The sequence below is a fragment of the Lactuca saligna genome, chromosome 2, assembly GCF_052625555.1.
Source record: "Lactuca saligna cultivar CGN05327 chromosome 2, ASM5262555v1, whole genome shotgun sequence".
In the NCBI taxonomy this organism is placed as follows: Eukaryota; Viridiplantae; Streptophyta; class Magnoliopsida; order Asterales; family Asteraceae; genus Lactuca; species Lactuca saligna.
Genome location: NC_136418.1, coordinates 23,616,338 through 23,634,365, shown reverse-complemented (window position 1 = coordinate 23,634,365; position 18,028 = coordinate 23,616,338). Strand labels below are relative to the sequence as shown.

The 18,028-nt window shown below is 33.5% G+C and overlaps 1 protein-coding gene across 3 annotated transcripts; it reads right to left on the bottom strand.

Moving 5' to 3' along the window:
- Positions 1-11,362: 11,362 nt before the first annotated feature.
- On the bottom strand, positions 11,363-17,696 carry LOC145030770 (phosphoethanolamine N-methyltransferase 2-like). 3 transcript variants are annotated; one of them, XM_078979183.1, is made up of 12 exons: positions 17,587-17,696; positions 14,257-14,372; positions 13,581-13,718; positions 13,353-13,490; positions 13,118-13,261; positions 12,922-13,032; positions 12,695-12,836; positions 12,320-12,600; positions 12,084-12,245; positions 11,958-12,011; positions 11,777-11,851; positions 11,363-11,669 (listed from the first exon to the last, which is right to left on the bottom strand). In XM_078979183.1, exons 2-12 carry the CDS (start codon positions 14,305-14,307, stop codon positions 11,571-11,573), a joined length of 1,395 nt encoding a protein of 464 aa, XP_078835309.1. In that variant the 5' UTR covers positions 14,308-14,372; positions 17,587-17,696; the 3' UTR covers positions 11,363-11,570. The 3 variants fall into 3 exon arrangements, with proteins under 3 accessions (XP_078835309.1, XP_078835307.1, XP_078835306.1); XM_078979181.1 differs by lacking the exon at positions 17,587-17,696 and adding an exon at positions 15,934-16,071; XM_078979180.1 differs by lacking the exon at positions 17,587-17,696 and adding an exon at positions 14,467-14,719.
- Positions 17,697-18,028: the final 332 nt, after the last annotated feature.

The window sequence follows — 18,028 nt, the reverse complement described above, 5'->3', positions numbered from 1 at the left end:
TTAAACACACACACACACACACATACAGCCACCTTGTGGTGGCCAGCGGCGGTAGATGGTGGCAGCCACCCCTCACGGTGGTGGTTGTGGTGGCTTTTCTCACTAATTTCGGCAAACACAACACCCAAACACACATATTGCTAATGGAAATACAGCTAAACACACCTATACACAAAGTAAAACACACACACAACCACCACCCACAGTGGCTGGTGGTAGCAACCGGCGGCACAACGAAACCCCAATGAAACAGTTGTAGCGGCGGCGACAGCTTGGAAGAAGGGAAGAAGAAGCACGTCCGAGGGTGGCAACATACCACCATGGCGTCGTCTACAACACTCTTGGCCTCGTCAACAACACTAGCGACGACGATAGCGGTGGTTTACGACCACCACAGCAACAACACCCACCCGATGGTGGAACATCGAGTCCTTCACGATGGTAGAAGGTAGGAGGAGAAGAATAAGAAGATAAAGAGGGACGGTGGCGGTGGCATTGTCATGCTTAATATCCGACGATGATTCTCGGCCTCACCACCCGCCGGAAAGCAACAGCAAGGCGGAAATGGCAGGATCTAACGGATGGAGGTGGCGACTGCAACCCGCTTCCTTCCATTACCAACTGAATGGCAGCATTATGCAATGGTCTCCATCTTCAGTAGCACCGGAGAGACACAATGGAGGCTCGGTGGTTGGAGGAGCAAGAGAGAATGGGTGGCAGCCGGCGGTTGGGAAGCATAAGGGGGGTGTGAGTGACGGCTGCAACATAAGGGCTTAGGGTCAGGGTTTGACGGGTAAGGAGACTATATACCCGGTCCCTCATCATATCTTTGCCATAATGACAGTTCAGACCCCTCCTCCATAGAGTCCCTTCAAAGCAAGTCTATGATATTCGATTTAAACCTTGCCCCCTTCAATTCCTTTACAAATTAAGTCCATCTTTCACAAAAACGACCCCCAATATCTTAAGTATGACATAATCAGCCCTTCCACCTCACTTCCTCTTAAATTAGATCCAAATAATTACCATGGAGCCCCTAACTTCATAAATAATTATAAACTGAGCCCAAAACTTACACTTTTAACCCCCGACTTCTAAAATGTGGCAATTAACTCCTCGAACCCAACACCCTGCATATATAACTATTAATTTTAGGCTACCATTCGCTCATTATTTTATTTATTGACTTAATAAATAAACGGGGCTTTACATAGGGTAGGTCGAGCACCCATATATGCTTGACAAGGGGTAGGTCGGGCACCCCGGTATGTCTAACAAGGGTAGGTTGAGCACCCATATATGCTCAGTAGGGTAGGCTGGGCACCTAGATATGTCTGACAGTATGTTTATTGTATGGTATGTGGTATGATGGGGGAACTCACTAAGTTTTGTGTTTACAGTTTCAGTTTTTATTTCAGGTCCTTTTTCTTTGAATGGAAATGAGCCGGTACGGTAACAACACATCACACACACACGATTTTCGCATATGAGATTCTTGGGATTTGTACTCTGACATTGTTACTATGTGATGACATGATTTTGAGACTTATGATCTATGACTTTTTATGAAATGAAATAACTTGATGATGTTTTCTATAAATTGTTTTATAAATTGCTATATCAAAAATCAAAATTTTGGTCTGTATTTTTGGGATGTTACAGATATAAGCTGTTGATGGTGGATTGGTCAGTTCTCCAACAACAGATCATGAAGCGATGTAAGGTTGACTTTATAATTAACATATGTTAGGGGTGAGCAAACCCAAACTAAGAAACCGAAAAACCGATTAAAACCGACGAAACTGAAACCGAAAAAACTGAAATCGAAGTGAAACAAACGGTTAGGGTTTGAATTTTCTAGAAACCGAAAAGTCGGGTTCGGTTTCGGTTTTGACCTAGAAACTAACCCATCCAACCCAAGAAACCGACCCATACTTAAAACCGACACACCGCCCCAAGAAACCGATCCATCCAACCCAAGAAATCGACTCATACTTGATTGTGTTTTTGTTGTAATAGATTATTTGGGGCTTTGGTTGTAACTTATAATAGATTATTTGGTTATAAGACGCATGTTTCTTAAATTATTTAATTTTAATTTGGTGTTTTTTGAAGTATTTAACTTCTTGCTTTATTTTTGGAAAATGGGTTTGAACCCAAAACCCTTGGGTTTAAACCTAGAACCCGTCAGTGTATGGGTTGAACCCAAGAAATCGAAAAACCGCCCAAACCAACCTCAGAACCCAAGAAACCGAACCGATCAAAAACCAATCTTATTGAGTTATGAAAACCAGAAATCGATCATTTATGGGTTGGGTTGGGTTGGGTTTGGATCCAAAACCGACCAAAACCGACCCATGCAAAACCCTAACATCCATAATAGAATCATTGCTTGGACACTATTCAAGTAAAAAAAAATAATAAAGATAACATTTAAATAAATAAATAAAATAAATAAAAACAAGTCTTATAATAATAATAATAATAATAATAATAATAATAATAATAATAATAATAATAATAAAAAAGGAGAAAGACAAAAAAAAAAAAAAAAAATCAAATCATGATGCAACTAGTATCTAACTAAGAGAATACGAATAGATGCATCCTATATTATTATAGAAAATGAAATTATATAATTTTTTTTTATTAATTATTAATCAGTATTTCATAAATTCAATCTATGTAATGTTTTAAATCCATTAATAGTTTTCTTTACAAAGAATAAATTAATAATAAGTTAATATGTGTTGCATAAACCATTAATTAGTGAATTACATCGTGCAAATGGTTAAAAATGTGTTACATGTATAGTATGGCATCTAATATCAATTTCTTTTACAAGAAAATGTGTGATAAACTATTTTGTTATTATCTAGATCATTTGACTTTGAGAAATATAGTATTTTGGGAGAAAAATCATCTTTTGCACATGCACATATTGAACTTTCATAATCCGACATAGTTGTATGAATCTTAACCTTTTTTTTTTTTTTTTTGGATATGTACGTTCAAATTACAAGACATGGAATGTATGTTCAAATTATGTATCTCTAGGCAAGTATACATATACACAATTCCTAACTTGTCCTAAGCAAAGCTTAAAATCTGTATTCATGTAAATTCCAATCATCTAAAATGATATTAAAATCACCAACAAAGTAAATATATAATTATTGTATTCGTATTATACATGTTGTCATGTTTGCAAAAAAACACTTTCATTTTATTGGTATCAATTAAAACATTAAAGTACAAAAATCATTGCATTATCTTTAGGAAGACTTACTAACAACCATAAAAGTAAAAACCAAATGCAAAAAACATGTTTTTTTTTTTTTTTTTTTTTTTTTTTTCTAATAACCTTAAAAAAACCACACATAATGCATCAAACATCAACAACCCACCAACAATATTTCTGCAACACAAAGTACTTAACTTACTCGTCGAGTCGTCCTCGGACTCACCGAGTCCTAGCGTAATAAGAAAAAGGGACATATCGACTCTAACTCGTCGAGTCCCTCCTTAGACTCGTCGAGTTCTTCAACTTCCGAGTCCTAGTGCTGACCAACCCACCAAGTCACCTCCTCAACTCAATGGTTCCACTCACAACCAGAAAATAAGTTAGGGTTCACGGCCCGACTCGCCGAGTCCATGAACAACTTGCCAATTCCTCCTTGTGACATATCCATTCAGTCGATTCTAATCTATTCCCATGCTCCTAGCTCATAGATCTAGACTCCTTAGACTAGCATTACACATAAAGTTGCTAACTTAACGTTCGTGCATGATGTTATGAAGCTAAAACACTCATTCCAAGCCAAAATGAAGGCCTCTAACAGGTCATGGAGTCATGGATGAATAAATGTGGCAACTTTGAGCTTCTAAAGCTCATGAATGTCCAGATCATAAGTCCTTTCATCCCCCTAAGGTTCAAATCTCGGAATGACCTTGGAAAGGACCCAAAAAGTGCAAATAACAAGTATATAAGAAGATCTAAGTGGATAGAAGCCAAGGTATAAGCTTTATACCTTTAACAAGCCTAAGATGTCCCAAGAACTCTAGATCTTCAGCCCTCTTTTGATGTCTTCACTCTTTGCCTTCCTTCCCTTAGCTTCAAACCACACAAATGCAAGGAAAATGGCTCAAGAATGCACACGATTGATTAGGGTTTCCAGAGTAGGGTTGGGAGGTGATAAAATAGGAAGGGAGGCTAAATATGATGTTTAAATAGGGTGCAAAACCCCGAAAATAGGGTTTCCCTCTGGCATACCTACTTGTTAAGTCCATGCTTGGACTCGCCGAGTAGACACTTTAAATATCGCGTCCTTATTTCCATCTACTCGACGAGTTAGGGCTACCAACTCGTCGAGTAGCTCAACGAAAAACTATAATAATTTAAATAATTGCGTACCTGGAATGGGGCGCTACATAAACACCGTAGCTCCATTAAAAGTAAACAGACTTCCTACACCAAGATCACCATCTTGTTTAGAATCTAGAATTTTGTTACACTTCACCCAACACATCTTCCTCTCCTCCAAATCAGCCCCCCAAAATAAATTAGCTCTCATAACTTCCAACATGTGAAGAACGGTAACAGAAGTAGGAAACACGGACATAAGGCAACTTCCCACCGAGACGAGAACTGACTTGATCAAAGTAAACCGACCCCAAAAAAAAGATAATTGGCTTTCCACACGGGAAGTTTAGCACAAAATCTGTCAATAATGGTTACCCAAGCCTTCACCCGACCCATATTATAACCCATCGACACTCCAAGATGAAAAAAGTGAAGAATATCCACCCCACACCCCACGGATCTTGCCACATCCGTAACCATCGAATAGGGAAACCCTATCCCAATTAATTTACTTTTAAGCAGATTGATTTAGAGACACGAAGCCAGAAAGAAACATCAAAAAATATGAATAAGCTGGGAAGTATTATCAAGACTCCAAGGGGAAAGCACAATAACATCATCCGCATAAAGGAGATGAAAAATCTCTACATCTCTAATAGAGATTGTAACGCCCGTAGATCCGGGCTAGTCAATTTAGAGATAATAGGGGTCGAAAACGACTTTTCAACAAAAGATTATTTAGAATAAAGAATCTTAACCAATTTGTAGAATATGTCTGAAGGGTTCCGTACATATAAAGAGCGCCGAAATTCGAGTTATAACGAAGAAGTTATGACCTGTCTAAGTTTAGCGACGGAACCGGCACGGCACCGCGAAGATGTAAATAGTGAATTTATGATAGAGCTTCTTTTAGCCTTAGTAATATAAATTAAAGTCGTAGAATATGTTAACATGAGAGCGTCCATTAAAAGAACGACCAAATCTGACTTCTTATGAGGAAGTTATGATTTTTCGAAGATTTGGATTAGTAGTATACAACCCAAAATTTGAGTATTAGATCGAGCGGTTTTTAGCCGACACAACCTAAACGAGAATCGGAGATCTCGTTATTAGTAGCGTAATGATAAAACTTTAAAAATAAAGTCAAAATTAGTCGACGAACTATAAACGAAAGTTGTAGAGTACGTCTCCACCTACATGTGGATATAAAGAACGTCAAAAATGGAGTTCGTATGAACGAGTGACAAATTATAATAGCATATTTACGTATTAAAATAAAGTATAAATCATTTATACGTACACATATATACATATGTATATATCATTAGAAAGGTATCGACAATGCGGTCATTATAAGACTAATTTTTAGTTCTTTCAACATTAGTTTAGTACAAATATCATTAAATCCATTTAAAATAATATTATAGAGGGGTGTTTAGTTGTTTTATATAACTAAAATGTCATTAAGTAATTATGGAGGGTAGTTTTTGAAAGTTCAATTAGTATAAATAAGAGCGTTGGGCTCTCATATTTCTTGCACCATTCTCTTGATTTAATAGTCTTTCTCTCCTTATCCCCCGAGCATTTCGGTCCATCGTGATTCGACTTCTCTTTTTGTAGTTTTTAGTATAGTAAGGTGAGCGCTGAAGCACTGCATGAATCTTTCTTAGAAAGATTCAGCGACGAAGTTCTGCCCCTGCAGAGCCCGACTCCTAGCTAAAATCTCCTTGTAAGTAAGTTATGTTTACCCTATTTTAATATAGCTTATATTTAAAATTAATATTGTTATTATGAACTTATAATAAATATTTTGAGCTATTATTATGACTTATATAAGTGTCGTTATAATATCTTTTTAACTACTCGAGGTACAGGGAATCTGGTTTAAAGGGTTGCATAGGGTTGTTGGATTTCAGAAGTGTTATACGCCAAAATGGTCCTGCCCTCTGGTGTTTTATGTCCGGCCCCTTTCTGTACATAGTGATTATAAAGTATTGTTTAAACACTTATATAATAATAATAATACGACTAATAATTAGTCACGGTAAATATTAGACTAAAATCTAGTGGTAATGATACTAGGTTTTGTCGAAGGAACTTATTTTAAAGTAAACGAAGCATTATCCGAGTACCGAGTCACCACCTTCTCAGGTGAGTGCATAGTTACTTTCATCTTACACATAGATATGAAGTATTTTATATAAATTATGTGCTATGTGTGCATATTATCTGAATACTTGTTGTCTATGATGGATGAACGATTTTATACATGTTTTAAATGATTTAAACTGTATATGTATTTTATATCTACAATAATGTTGGGGTAAAACATGGGTAGATGTAATAGATGGAATATGACAAGACTCGTCTTTTATTTAATTGTATATTTTGGTGTCTTATTACAATGAAAGAACACATATGTATTAAAACTTTACTTTTAATGCAATGGATGATGTTGTTGCTTGTTTACTACTTTACACTATTGTGATACTGTACATGATGTCCTCCACCCCGAAACGTTTCCGCCTTTCTTGGTTTTGGGGTGTGACAGCTTGGGTCCAAATGCTCCGTAAAGTTGACATTTTTATGAACTTTGGGACTGAAATGAGCTAAGATCTAGCATCCATAGCCTCTGGAATAGATCAAAAGCTCTCCATTAATACAAAGGAAACAATAGATGCACAAATGTTCCATGAACTAGATCTAGCATAGAAGAGCACAGAGGTGAAAGCTTTTTACCTTAAAAAGCTTGCAAATGTGGAAGCGGTCATGGATCTACAAGCTCAATCAACTTCTCCAAGGGATTCTCTTCTTCTTCTTCACCTTAATAAAGCAAAAATCTTTTTATTAAGCTCAAAAACTCACTAACACACTTAGGGTTTCGTTCGCTGGGACAAGGGGTGGGAGGTTGGCTAAACATGCCCAAATGAGGCTATCATGAGGTTTAAATATGGTACAAACCCTAAAAATTAGGGTTTGTCTCAGACTCACGTACGTCATGTATACTCCACGTACGCCTCGCATATGTGGTTAAGTCCTGTGATGTGGCTAGTACTCTAAGTGTACCCATTGAGTACGCCCGACGTACAAACCAAAGGACCAAATTTGAAAGTATTTTGCATTAAGGACCAAAAGGAAAAACTTACCAGAACTTGAATGTTACAATTGGTTTGCAAGACATTAGAAATCATGTATCTATTGTAATTGCCCTTGTTCATGGTGGTCATCATGTAGCTATTTCTGAACAAAGAAAGGCTTCAAACAAAAGATTTTGTCAATAGTTTTTTTCCTAATCAAACCTAATCGAGGGGTGAGGTTGTTGGAGACATCCCTCTCCAAGTCTTTCAAGAGGTAGTTGTAAAATTTGTGATCTTTGATTCAATCTTGGTGGATAACTGATTATTGTTTTCGATGTGTTTATTGCTTATATATAATGGTCATCAAGATTCTACAATGATTTGGTAGTCCAACGTGAAATATATAGAAATTGATATTTTAACGCCCAGATCCTGGCATATATTTTTTTAATTAAGACATTCATTTTTGCAAAGTGACTCGACGAGTCGGAGGCCCCAGACTCGTCGAGTAGGAACAAATGATTGGATGCGGGAAGTGAAGCCTACTCGACGACTCGAGAGCCTTGACTCGATGAGTAGGGATGCCAGAGTGAAACCCTAATTTTAAGGGCTTACACCCTATTTAAACACTTTAATTGGCCTCAACTTCGGCCTTCATCACTTCCAAACCTTAGTCACGAAACTCTAGCCCATTTTGAGTGTTCTTGAGCCATTATTGTGTGTTCTTGGTGATTTTGAAGCTTGATAAGGAAGACAAAGCTTAGGGGTTCTAGAGGAAGCAAGTAGATCCAGAGTTTGTGCTGCATTTCTGACTCATTTGAGGTATAAAGCCCATACCTTGACTACTCATTTACTAGATCTCTTCATAGGGTAGGTTAGGGCCATTTGGAGCATATTATGGAACCATTGCATCCATGTTTTGGGGTCATGACTTCAGATCCAGCGTCTTTGAGGGACCCCATGACATAAAGGTGCCAACTTTATGGCCATGGGAGTCCCATGCATCATATAAACAACTTTTTAGGGTTTTTTGAGCTAAATAACCCATGACATGAACGTAAAGTTTGTAACTTTACGTGTTATATCGACCCTAGCATGCCAGATCTATGTTTTGGATGTATTAAGCCCGACTAGAAACGACAGGACAAATTTGGACTTTGGGGGACTCAACGAGTCGTTCATACGACTCGGCGAGTTGGGCTGTGGTCCCCCAACCTTTGATGTTACTGAGCAAACTCGTTGAGTCTAGAAGATGACTCAGCGAGTTGGACATGTTTATGGACTTGAAGATCAAAGAACTCAACAAGTCCAAGGATGAACTCGACGAGTTGAGAGCAAAATTTCCCGATTGTCGTATGAGGAGGAACTCGACGAGTCCAAGGATAAACTCAACGAATTGAGAGTAAAATGTCCCGACTGATATGAAGAGGAACTCGACAAGTTCATGGAAGAACTCGACGAGTAAGATCGAGACTCCAGAGTTTTATGGATATGGGCACTCTACGAGTTGATGGACCAACTCAGCGAGTTGAGTCAACAAGAATGATGACTTGGACCCAAAGGTTAACTTTAACCAGAGTGTTGACCTTTGACTTGACTATTGGCTAGATTTGACCCTTAAAGGGGTTATGAGTATGAAAGAGTAATTAAAAGAGATGTTATGTGTAGGAGTTTGAGGAGAGTTGACCCCAGAGTCGAGGACAGTTCAACTACTTCACGACATTAACATGAGTTGCCTTCCAGTAGAAGTGAGTCTAAGGCATCAAGGCCGGCCCACTAGTTGGTGATTATAGTTGAGATGATTGTCTTTGTGATTAGGGGTGTTTGTTTGGATGGATAGGTTTGATCCGATCCAATCAGTTGAATCCATATTAATTTCGGTGTTCGTTGGGATGTTACAGATATAAGCTGTTGATGGTGGATTTGTCGGTTCTCCAACAACACATCATGAAGCGATGTAAGGTTGACTTTATAATTAACATATGTAATAGCGATGTAAGGTTGACTTTATAATTAACATATGTAATAGAATCATTGCTTGGATACTATTCAAGTAAAAAAAAATAAAGATAACGTTCATAGACTACCACAAACCACATAGACCTTTCATGTAATTTCCTCTAATGATAAATAAATAAATAAAATAAATAAAAATACAACAAGTCTTATAATAATAATAATAATAATAATAATAATAATAAAGGAGAAAGACAAAAAAAAAAAGATAACAAGTGACAAAATATCAAATCATGATGCAACTAGTAATTAACTAAGAAAATACGAATAAACTCATCCTATATTATTATATAAAATGAAATTATATATATATTTTTTAATTATTAATCAGTATTTCATAAATTCAATCTATGTAATGTTTTAAATCCATCAATAGTTTTCTTTACAAAGAATAAATTGATAATAAGTTAATATGTGTTGCATAAACCATTAATTAGTGAATTACATCGTGCAAATGGTTAAAAATGTGTTACATGTATAGTATGGCATCTAATATCAATTTCTTTTACAAGAAAATGTGTGATAAACTATTTTGTTATTATCTAGATCATTTGACTTTGAGAAATATAGCATTATGGGAGAAAAATCATCTTTTGCACATGCACATATTATTGAACTTTCATAATCCGACATAGTTGTATGAATCTTAACCTTTTTTTTGGATATGTACGTTCAAATTATAAGACATAAAGGAATGTATGTTCAAATTATGTATATCAGGTAGACCTGGCAAAATCTGGCACGACACGAAGTTAACGGGTTATGTATATTAGGTAGACCTGACACGACAACCCGACACGAAGTTAACGGGTTATGTCAGAGATTTTGACCCGTTTATATACACGGGTTGACACGACACGACACGATAATTAAACGGATACGATTAGAGTCAAAACTTTCAACTCGAAGATGACCCGTTTAATTTTATATATATATATATATATATATATATATATATATATATATATATATATATATATATATATATATATATATCATATTTCTATAAATATTTTCAGTATTATACATTTGAAGCGGCCCAAATTCAAGAATTAACAGTAAAATTCAAAATTTCAAAGTGACTTAATTTTACTCCTCGTCACCACCTATCTCATTTGTTTCATAACTCTTAACTCTTTCCATTTTGCTTTGTAAAGTTACTAGTATAATTTTTTTCCCGTTCCACCTCCCAACTCCAACATTTCATTTTTTTTTTTTTTTTTCATTTTGTCCTCCATGACTCTTACTTTTGAACCTTTAAAATGTTTCAAACCGACATGACACAACATATTTATAAGGTTTAAACCTTAACTCGAAACCCGATACGAAATCGACATGAAAATAAACGGATTGACACGACACGACACGATAATTAAACGGGTTGGGTTAGGGTCAAACACTCTCAACCCATTTAATGTCTTGACACAACACGAACCCGACACGACACGACACGTTTGTCGGATCTAATTTTAGGCAAGTATACACATACACAATTCCAGACTTGTCCCAAGCAAAGCTTGAAGCCTGTATTCATGTAAATTCCAAGCAATGATTTAATTTCCAATATTTTGGGTTATTTTACGAAATAGTTTTAAATTAATTTGGTACCGGTTTCAACCAGTCAAAAAGGGTCAAACTGAAAATTTTTGCCGGTTTTCAAAACTTTTTTGTTCAAAATAAATCTTGGAACTAAAGTGTAATTTTTCCGTAAATATTGAAACTTTTCTGATAATTTCCTATTAAAATCACCAACACGGTTAACATATTATTTTATTCATATTCTACATGTTGTCATGTTTGCAAAAAACATTTTCATTTTATTGGAATCAATTAAAAGATTATAGTACGAAAATCATTGCATTATCTTTAGGAAGACTAACTAACAACCATAAAAGTAAAAACCAAATGCAAGAAACATGTTTAGTTCTTTTCAATCCCCTTTAAAAACAAACCACACATAATGCATCAAACATCAACAAGCCAACAACAATATTTCTACAACACAAAGTACTTAACCTACAATAACCAACCTTGGGACACCAATCTTTTTATTCAGAAACCCATTCAGAACTTAATAAAACACTAGAAATATCATAAATCCATACTCCAATCAATCACTTCTTTTTTGCAACAAACAACCCCCATTTCTGCTCCCCTTGACCAGTCCTCACAAGCTTTGACTTCCATCCACCAACAATATCATTGTAGTCTTCCTACATATATCAACATATCGACCAAATTAGGATTTCCCAATATTCTCCTCATTAGTAATTCACTTAATGAACAATTTTAAGAATATAAAAACTAAAAATGACTTTACTTCAGTGAAATCTTGAATAAATTCTTCCTTTTCCTTCTCAACTCTTTCCAGTTCCCTTTTAAGTACTTCCCTAAACTGAACATAATGTAACATTTATAAACATTAGACACTTAATAATTTATAAAATATGTTATTAAACTTTTGTAATCATATTTAATAATTTATAAAAAATGTAAAGAACCTGTTCTGTTCGATCCTCAGCTATCACCTCTCCAAAGCCTGCATCTTTAAGCATCTAAACAACAAAAGTAAATAATCAATAAACTTATAAATGTAAATATATTTTTAAATGTGTTAATATATTCACCTCTCCATATGTTTCAACATCATGAAGATCATATCCTCTTTGCTTAATATATTCAGCAAAATCCTGAGATGGTTTTCCAGATTTTCTACAGTAATCACTTATCAGAACTTTGCCACCTGGCTTCAACCACTTGTAGAAAGTCCGAAACAATGCTGGTTTATCCTATAATATAAATAAATAAATAAATAATTTTTTATTCAACTTAAAGAAAAAAGAAAAAAGAAAAAAAGGATTACTTGAATATGGAGAATAGTGTCGCGACTATAGATGACATCAAAGGAATTATCAGGATACGATTTCTTAGTACAATCAGCGACTTCAAATTCAACTGAACATTGAAGCCCAATTGATCTTTCAAGAGCAAACGAAATCATATTTACAGAAAGATCGATCCCAACAACATCGACATCGAAAGTTTCAGCCATGTAGAAATCGCCTCCCCCAATTCCACATCCGACATCGAGAACTTTCTGTCCAGGTTTCAGATCCAACATCGCAACAAATTCTTTCGTCGTATCTTCAAACATTAGGTAAAACTTCAAATTTTGAATGAAAAGGAAAACGAAAACGAAAACGAAAACGAAAAGGAAAAATGTCGATTTGGTAATTACCGATTCCTCCTGTGCTAACAAACCCTTGTCCGAATATACGTTCGTATCGCAGAATTCCGCTGCTTTTGTATTGAACATTGTCTAAAAATCGTTGAAAGCCCTTATCTTCTTCCGCATTCACCTTCTGCCAAATCCAGCAAATCTGAAATTGAAACCAAATTATTGAATAATTTAGTAAACCGAAGAGAAAAAGTTAAAAAAAGTGGTAAATATAGTTGATAAAGCACCTGATTTTGATTCTTCTTGTTGCGTACGTAAGCTCCAATGCATTTGGATCCAACAAGAGAGAGTTCATACGAGTTACCAGATTCATTTGTCACATGACATTCCTTAAACACCTAAAACAATTTCAAGAAATTGATTTTAAAGGATATTTTAGGTTTTACTTACTATTTACATAATTTGTGATGAATATAATTGTACCTTGGTGTAAAACCTAGGCTCACGATAGTGTGTAGGGTTGCTCTTTCTCTTATGATCTCCAGATTGGTGAAAGCATGATTCTCTAAAGAAAATATGTCCTCCAACTTTCACCCATTTCAATAGTCTTTCAGCAATATATTCAACCTGTAACATCATTTCAAGTTTTTTAATGGGGTTTTGATCTTTTGGCTTGTGAATCAAATCAATACTTGCTTAAATTAAAGTCAAAGTTCACCTCTTTGTCAGAAAGATACATCAATAGCCAGTTTGAGAAAATCAAATCGATTGATTCATCTGCAAAGTTTAGGTCTGGTGAAGTGACATCAGCACACATGAATTCAACATTTTTATGGTGCCCATTGATGCTCTCATTCTGCATGATTAATCATCGAAAACCATAAACATAAAAAAATATAACTTTTTTTATGTGTAAAAGACATAAATGCCCTTGACAATTGCATACCTTTTTTACGACACTTTCAATGAAATCAAGGGCTATGACTTTTCCAGCTTTTTTTACTAATTCACCAGTAAAACGACCAATTCCAGCTCCTAATTCAAGAACAGTTTTCCCTTCATAAGGTGGGAGTAGTGAAAGAACCTAAGAAAAGAGTAAACATGAGACACAATTTCCAAAAATTAAATACAATCAACATCTGCAACTTTATGGGTAGTGATTGAATGAATATAGATTCTTTAACTGAAGTTACTTTGCAAAGATTGTATCAATAGAAAAGGAAAACTAATCAATAACTATCAAATAGGAAAAGATTTCCTTCAAAAAAACTCATTTGTGAAGAGAAACATTGCATAATAGAACAAAAGTATAAACAAAAAACTGTCACTATCAGCTATCAGTTTATGATCATAACTACAATCCAATAGAAATTGATCCAATACTATAGATGATTAACAGAGGTAAAGGAAAGGGTCCAATCACAGAAGAATAAATTAAAAGATGATCAACGAGTAATCCAATATTGTTTGAGATTATATATAAGATTAAGATAGCCAATCATAGAAAGCCAGATCAGAATCCATAACGATTATAAAACCCCCAAAAAGGTAAACAATGGAAGGATCTAACGAACCAATTAATAAACAACAGAACAAATCAAATGCATGGAGTGTAATTTTACCTCAGGGCGTTCTTCTTTGTCAAGATCAGAAGCCATGGAATCAAGCATCATAGCCTCAACAGTTAGGTCAACAGAGTGTTCCACCCAGTAATTCTTCTGAACCTCACGTTCTTCTCCTGCATAATATCAATTCAATTAACGAAAATCAATTCGAGAAATGTCACTAAAGGAAAGAAAACTGTGTAACAACGGATCAGAACGAGCAATCACCATTAACAACAGCAGCCATTGAAGAGATTTTAAGGTTTTCGGGAAATGAGGATTAAGAAATAGACGAAAAAGTAAAAATTAGAACAAAGAAAGAGAAGGTTGCAAGAAAATCGGAGCTTCGGTTCAAGGACTATGAGCCTTCGATTGCGAGGCGAGCTCTTGAGAATGATCGTGATCTACTGTTGCACGATCTACCTTTCTGCTGCATAGAAGTTGGATCTGTCTATGGAAAATGCGAAGGGATTGATGATCTTTGTGTGATTTTGCTTCGTGGGTATTGTGGGTATTTATGGGCAGAAGTGAAGTGAAAGATCGATCGTAAAATTGTTAATGGTAGGTGAGCCCGATCTCGATGATTCACATCACATGCATCGTCGCCATGTGAGATCCCTGATACCTTTTTGGACCATTGTCCCAATTATTTTACATTTTCTTGCAAATTTTTTATGGATTTTTGCAAGAATTGGAAGTTGTTTGGATTTAGGTTATAGAAAAATGATTCAGTTTTTAAAGTATAATGTATAAAATAAAATGATGTAGATTTTAAACTTAGAAAAACATCATAAAACTTTAAAAGTATGTTTAACAAGGAAATTTTTAGAAGATTTTAAGAGTTTTTTTAAAAAAAGTTACAAAAAAAAAAAATTGTTCGAGAATATGAGTTTTAAAGTTTTTATTTTAATGTCTACTTCCTAAATTAAGGATAAAAAAAAGATGAGAAAGGAAAAGAAAATAAATTATTAAATTTGCATATTTTGTGTATTTTGATAGTTCCATCTTCATGATTTGAGCTAGAGCTTTCAACTAAAAACTGTATTTTTAATTTTATTTATTTGTGTAGAAGTGTGCAGAAAAAATAATTGTTTTAAAAATATAAAATTTAAAGATATATGCTTCCAAAAAAACTAATTAAAAGTAACTTTTGTAAAGAAATTTTTTTAGTTAGAATAAAAGCTTTTGGAATTAGAGGTTTTAGGGAAAAACAACAAAACAAAAATATCTTTATCAATAATAGTAAGAAATATACCCACTACAAAATGTTTTTATTATTTAGAATAAAAATAGCTTTTGAACGTTTACTTTAAATAAATAAATAAAATAAAATAAAAAAACTCGTCCCTCATTCACTCATTGTCCTAAAAGCAATTTTAGCTTTTTCAAAAGATGTGGAAAGTAGACTGTTGGTTATGATTAACCTGCCACAATGTTATGCTAGGTATATTTATTTACGATTGGTTAATTAGTATAACATAAATAAAGTTTTAATAGTTAAATCAGTAGAGTGATTTAAATGAAATCAAGACCCTATATATAGATGTTTTATGTTTGCAACTGGTTTACACAATGATTAAGACACCTTATTTTACATTTTCTTTGTTTACATGTATTTTTTATGTTGCAACTGTTTATCAATAGATCTATGTGTTTTATGAGAATATAGAAACCAAGATAGCATCGAAAGTTTACCTAAATTACAACTTCTTGTGTTGTTTCTTCCTTCTTCAGCTCCTTACACTTACAAGTCCCTCTCTTAATTCTCACTTGTGAAATTGTTTGAACAAATGAATGTTTGAGACTTGAGAGACTTCAAGTATTTAAAGCAATGTTTATCTCTTGATTTCAAATAACATGTGTTTTAAGTATATATTAAACAAAAGATGGCATCTTTAAGTTTTGCTCACCAGGTCAGATTAGGCATCTTTCTTTAATTTATTCATTTGGCCAATAGTATTATAGTAAGTCATTATACATATAGTAAATAAATTACACAAAAATATTGGTTATTATGTAGTCTTAGTCTCTAACTTCTTTCTTTAAAGATTTAAATATGTATTTTGTTTAGGTTTTGATTCCCGATAAAAAATAACTAACATACCATTTGGTCTATTTTTATTAACATTAGTTACTTAAATGTAATGGATATGCATTGATTCCTAACTTAAGTTTTCTACTTTCAAATAGGGATCCTATCAAACTACCATGTAGTAGATGGTTTGTGAAGATTCAGTGGTGAGTCTAAAATGTAAAATCATATGATTCACCATTTGAATGAACAAAATAGAAATTTAAAAAAAAAAAATCGAACAAACATACTATAAATGTCACACAACAAACAAATATACTTTTAGGATGGGTTTATACCAAAATCATTTACAAATAAGGTGTGAGGACATATACTCTTGGTATTACTATTTATTCACTTCAAGTGGTTGTTATGCTTTCACACACACCTTCTAGGTTAAAGAACTTATAAAAGCCACATATAGCATTAAGGGATTAAAATTACCAAATTTTCCTTACAAAGTTGTTTAACTTATTTTTACCAAAATTTCCTAAACTTAAGTACGAAATATATATCTCATGTCAAAAATCTATATTAAATAACATGTTGAAATCTATTCATTCATTAAAATTCAATATTATGATTTTCAATACAAATGTGAATGAAATCAAAAGCTAAAAGATAATAAATGAAATTAAAAATGTTTAAAATGGATATTATACATATTGAGAGTGACAATTGACAATGACAATAGATGCTATTTAATAATATCTATATTTTTCTGTTTTTTTAGTTTTGTAATATAATATTATTCTATCATTAAAAATAAATAAATAAGAGTATTCAAATAATTGAAAGATTTTATGCTGATTTGTAGGTGTTCATAGATCATAATATTCAATTAATTTAGTAAAAATTTATTGTTATTATCATGAAGCATACTACTATCTAGTATTTACATACATGTTTTCTAAAATACTAAATATTGCAAAATTTTCACTATTATACTTTCTAACTTATTACATAAAATACTCAATATACTCTTCATTAGAAAAATGACCCTCAAGCTTTACTATACGCCTTCAAAAGAAAGAAAGAGTGTTTACATGGAGTTCTCTCTTGCATCCTTCATCCAACACACCATCATGTTTATTGATTTCCAGAGGAGAAATAAATCGAGAGATATAAACATGTTTAATCATAAATCCTTAAAACAAAGATCTATTCAATCTTTTTCTTCTTTCTTTAACTTTCTATATCATTCATCAATCTTCAAAGCTTAATTTTCAGCCATGCAGTTTCATAAGTTTTAATCTCAAATACTTGTGACGTCATACCTTCGCATTTGATTACCTTCTGAATGGTCCATCGATCTCAACACCTCCTCTCTCTCTTGACATCTTCAGCCTCTACTAAATCCTGATAATATATGAATTTAAAGAGGGATTGAATAACGTTTTTAGAAGTTTCAAACTCATGATTTGAATATCTAAATTTTAAATGTGATTTTATACTTATGAAATGGAATATTCTTGTAGCAAAAAGGAGTATATGCTTGGCACATAAAGAAACTATATAAAGGAGATAAGCTATATAGATGTTAAATTTTTTGATCCATTATATATATATATATATATATATATATATATATATATATATATATATATATATATATATATATATATATATATATATATATATATATATATATATATATATATATATGAAAGAGTTAATTTGCTTTTGGTTTATGTTTAATATGTCAAAAATAAAATAAAG

Coding starts and splice junctions, on each gene's coding strand:
- LOC145030770 (XM_078979180.1), bottom strand. Junction 13,491..13,580: donor TTGAAAGTGTCGTAAAAAAG/GTATGCAATTGT, acceptor TTAATCATGCAG/AATGAGAGCATCAATGGGCA. Junction 12,601..12,694: donor TGTTAGCACAGGAGGAATCG/GTAATTACCAAA, acceptor TAATGTTTGAAG/ATACGACGAAAGAATTTGTT.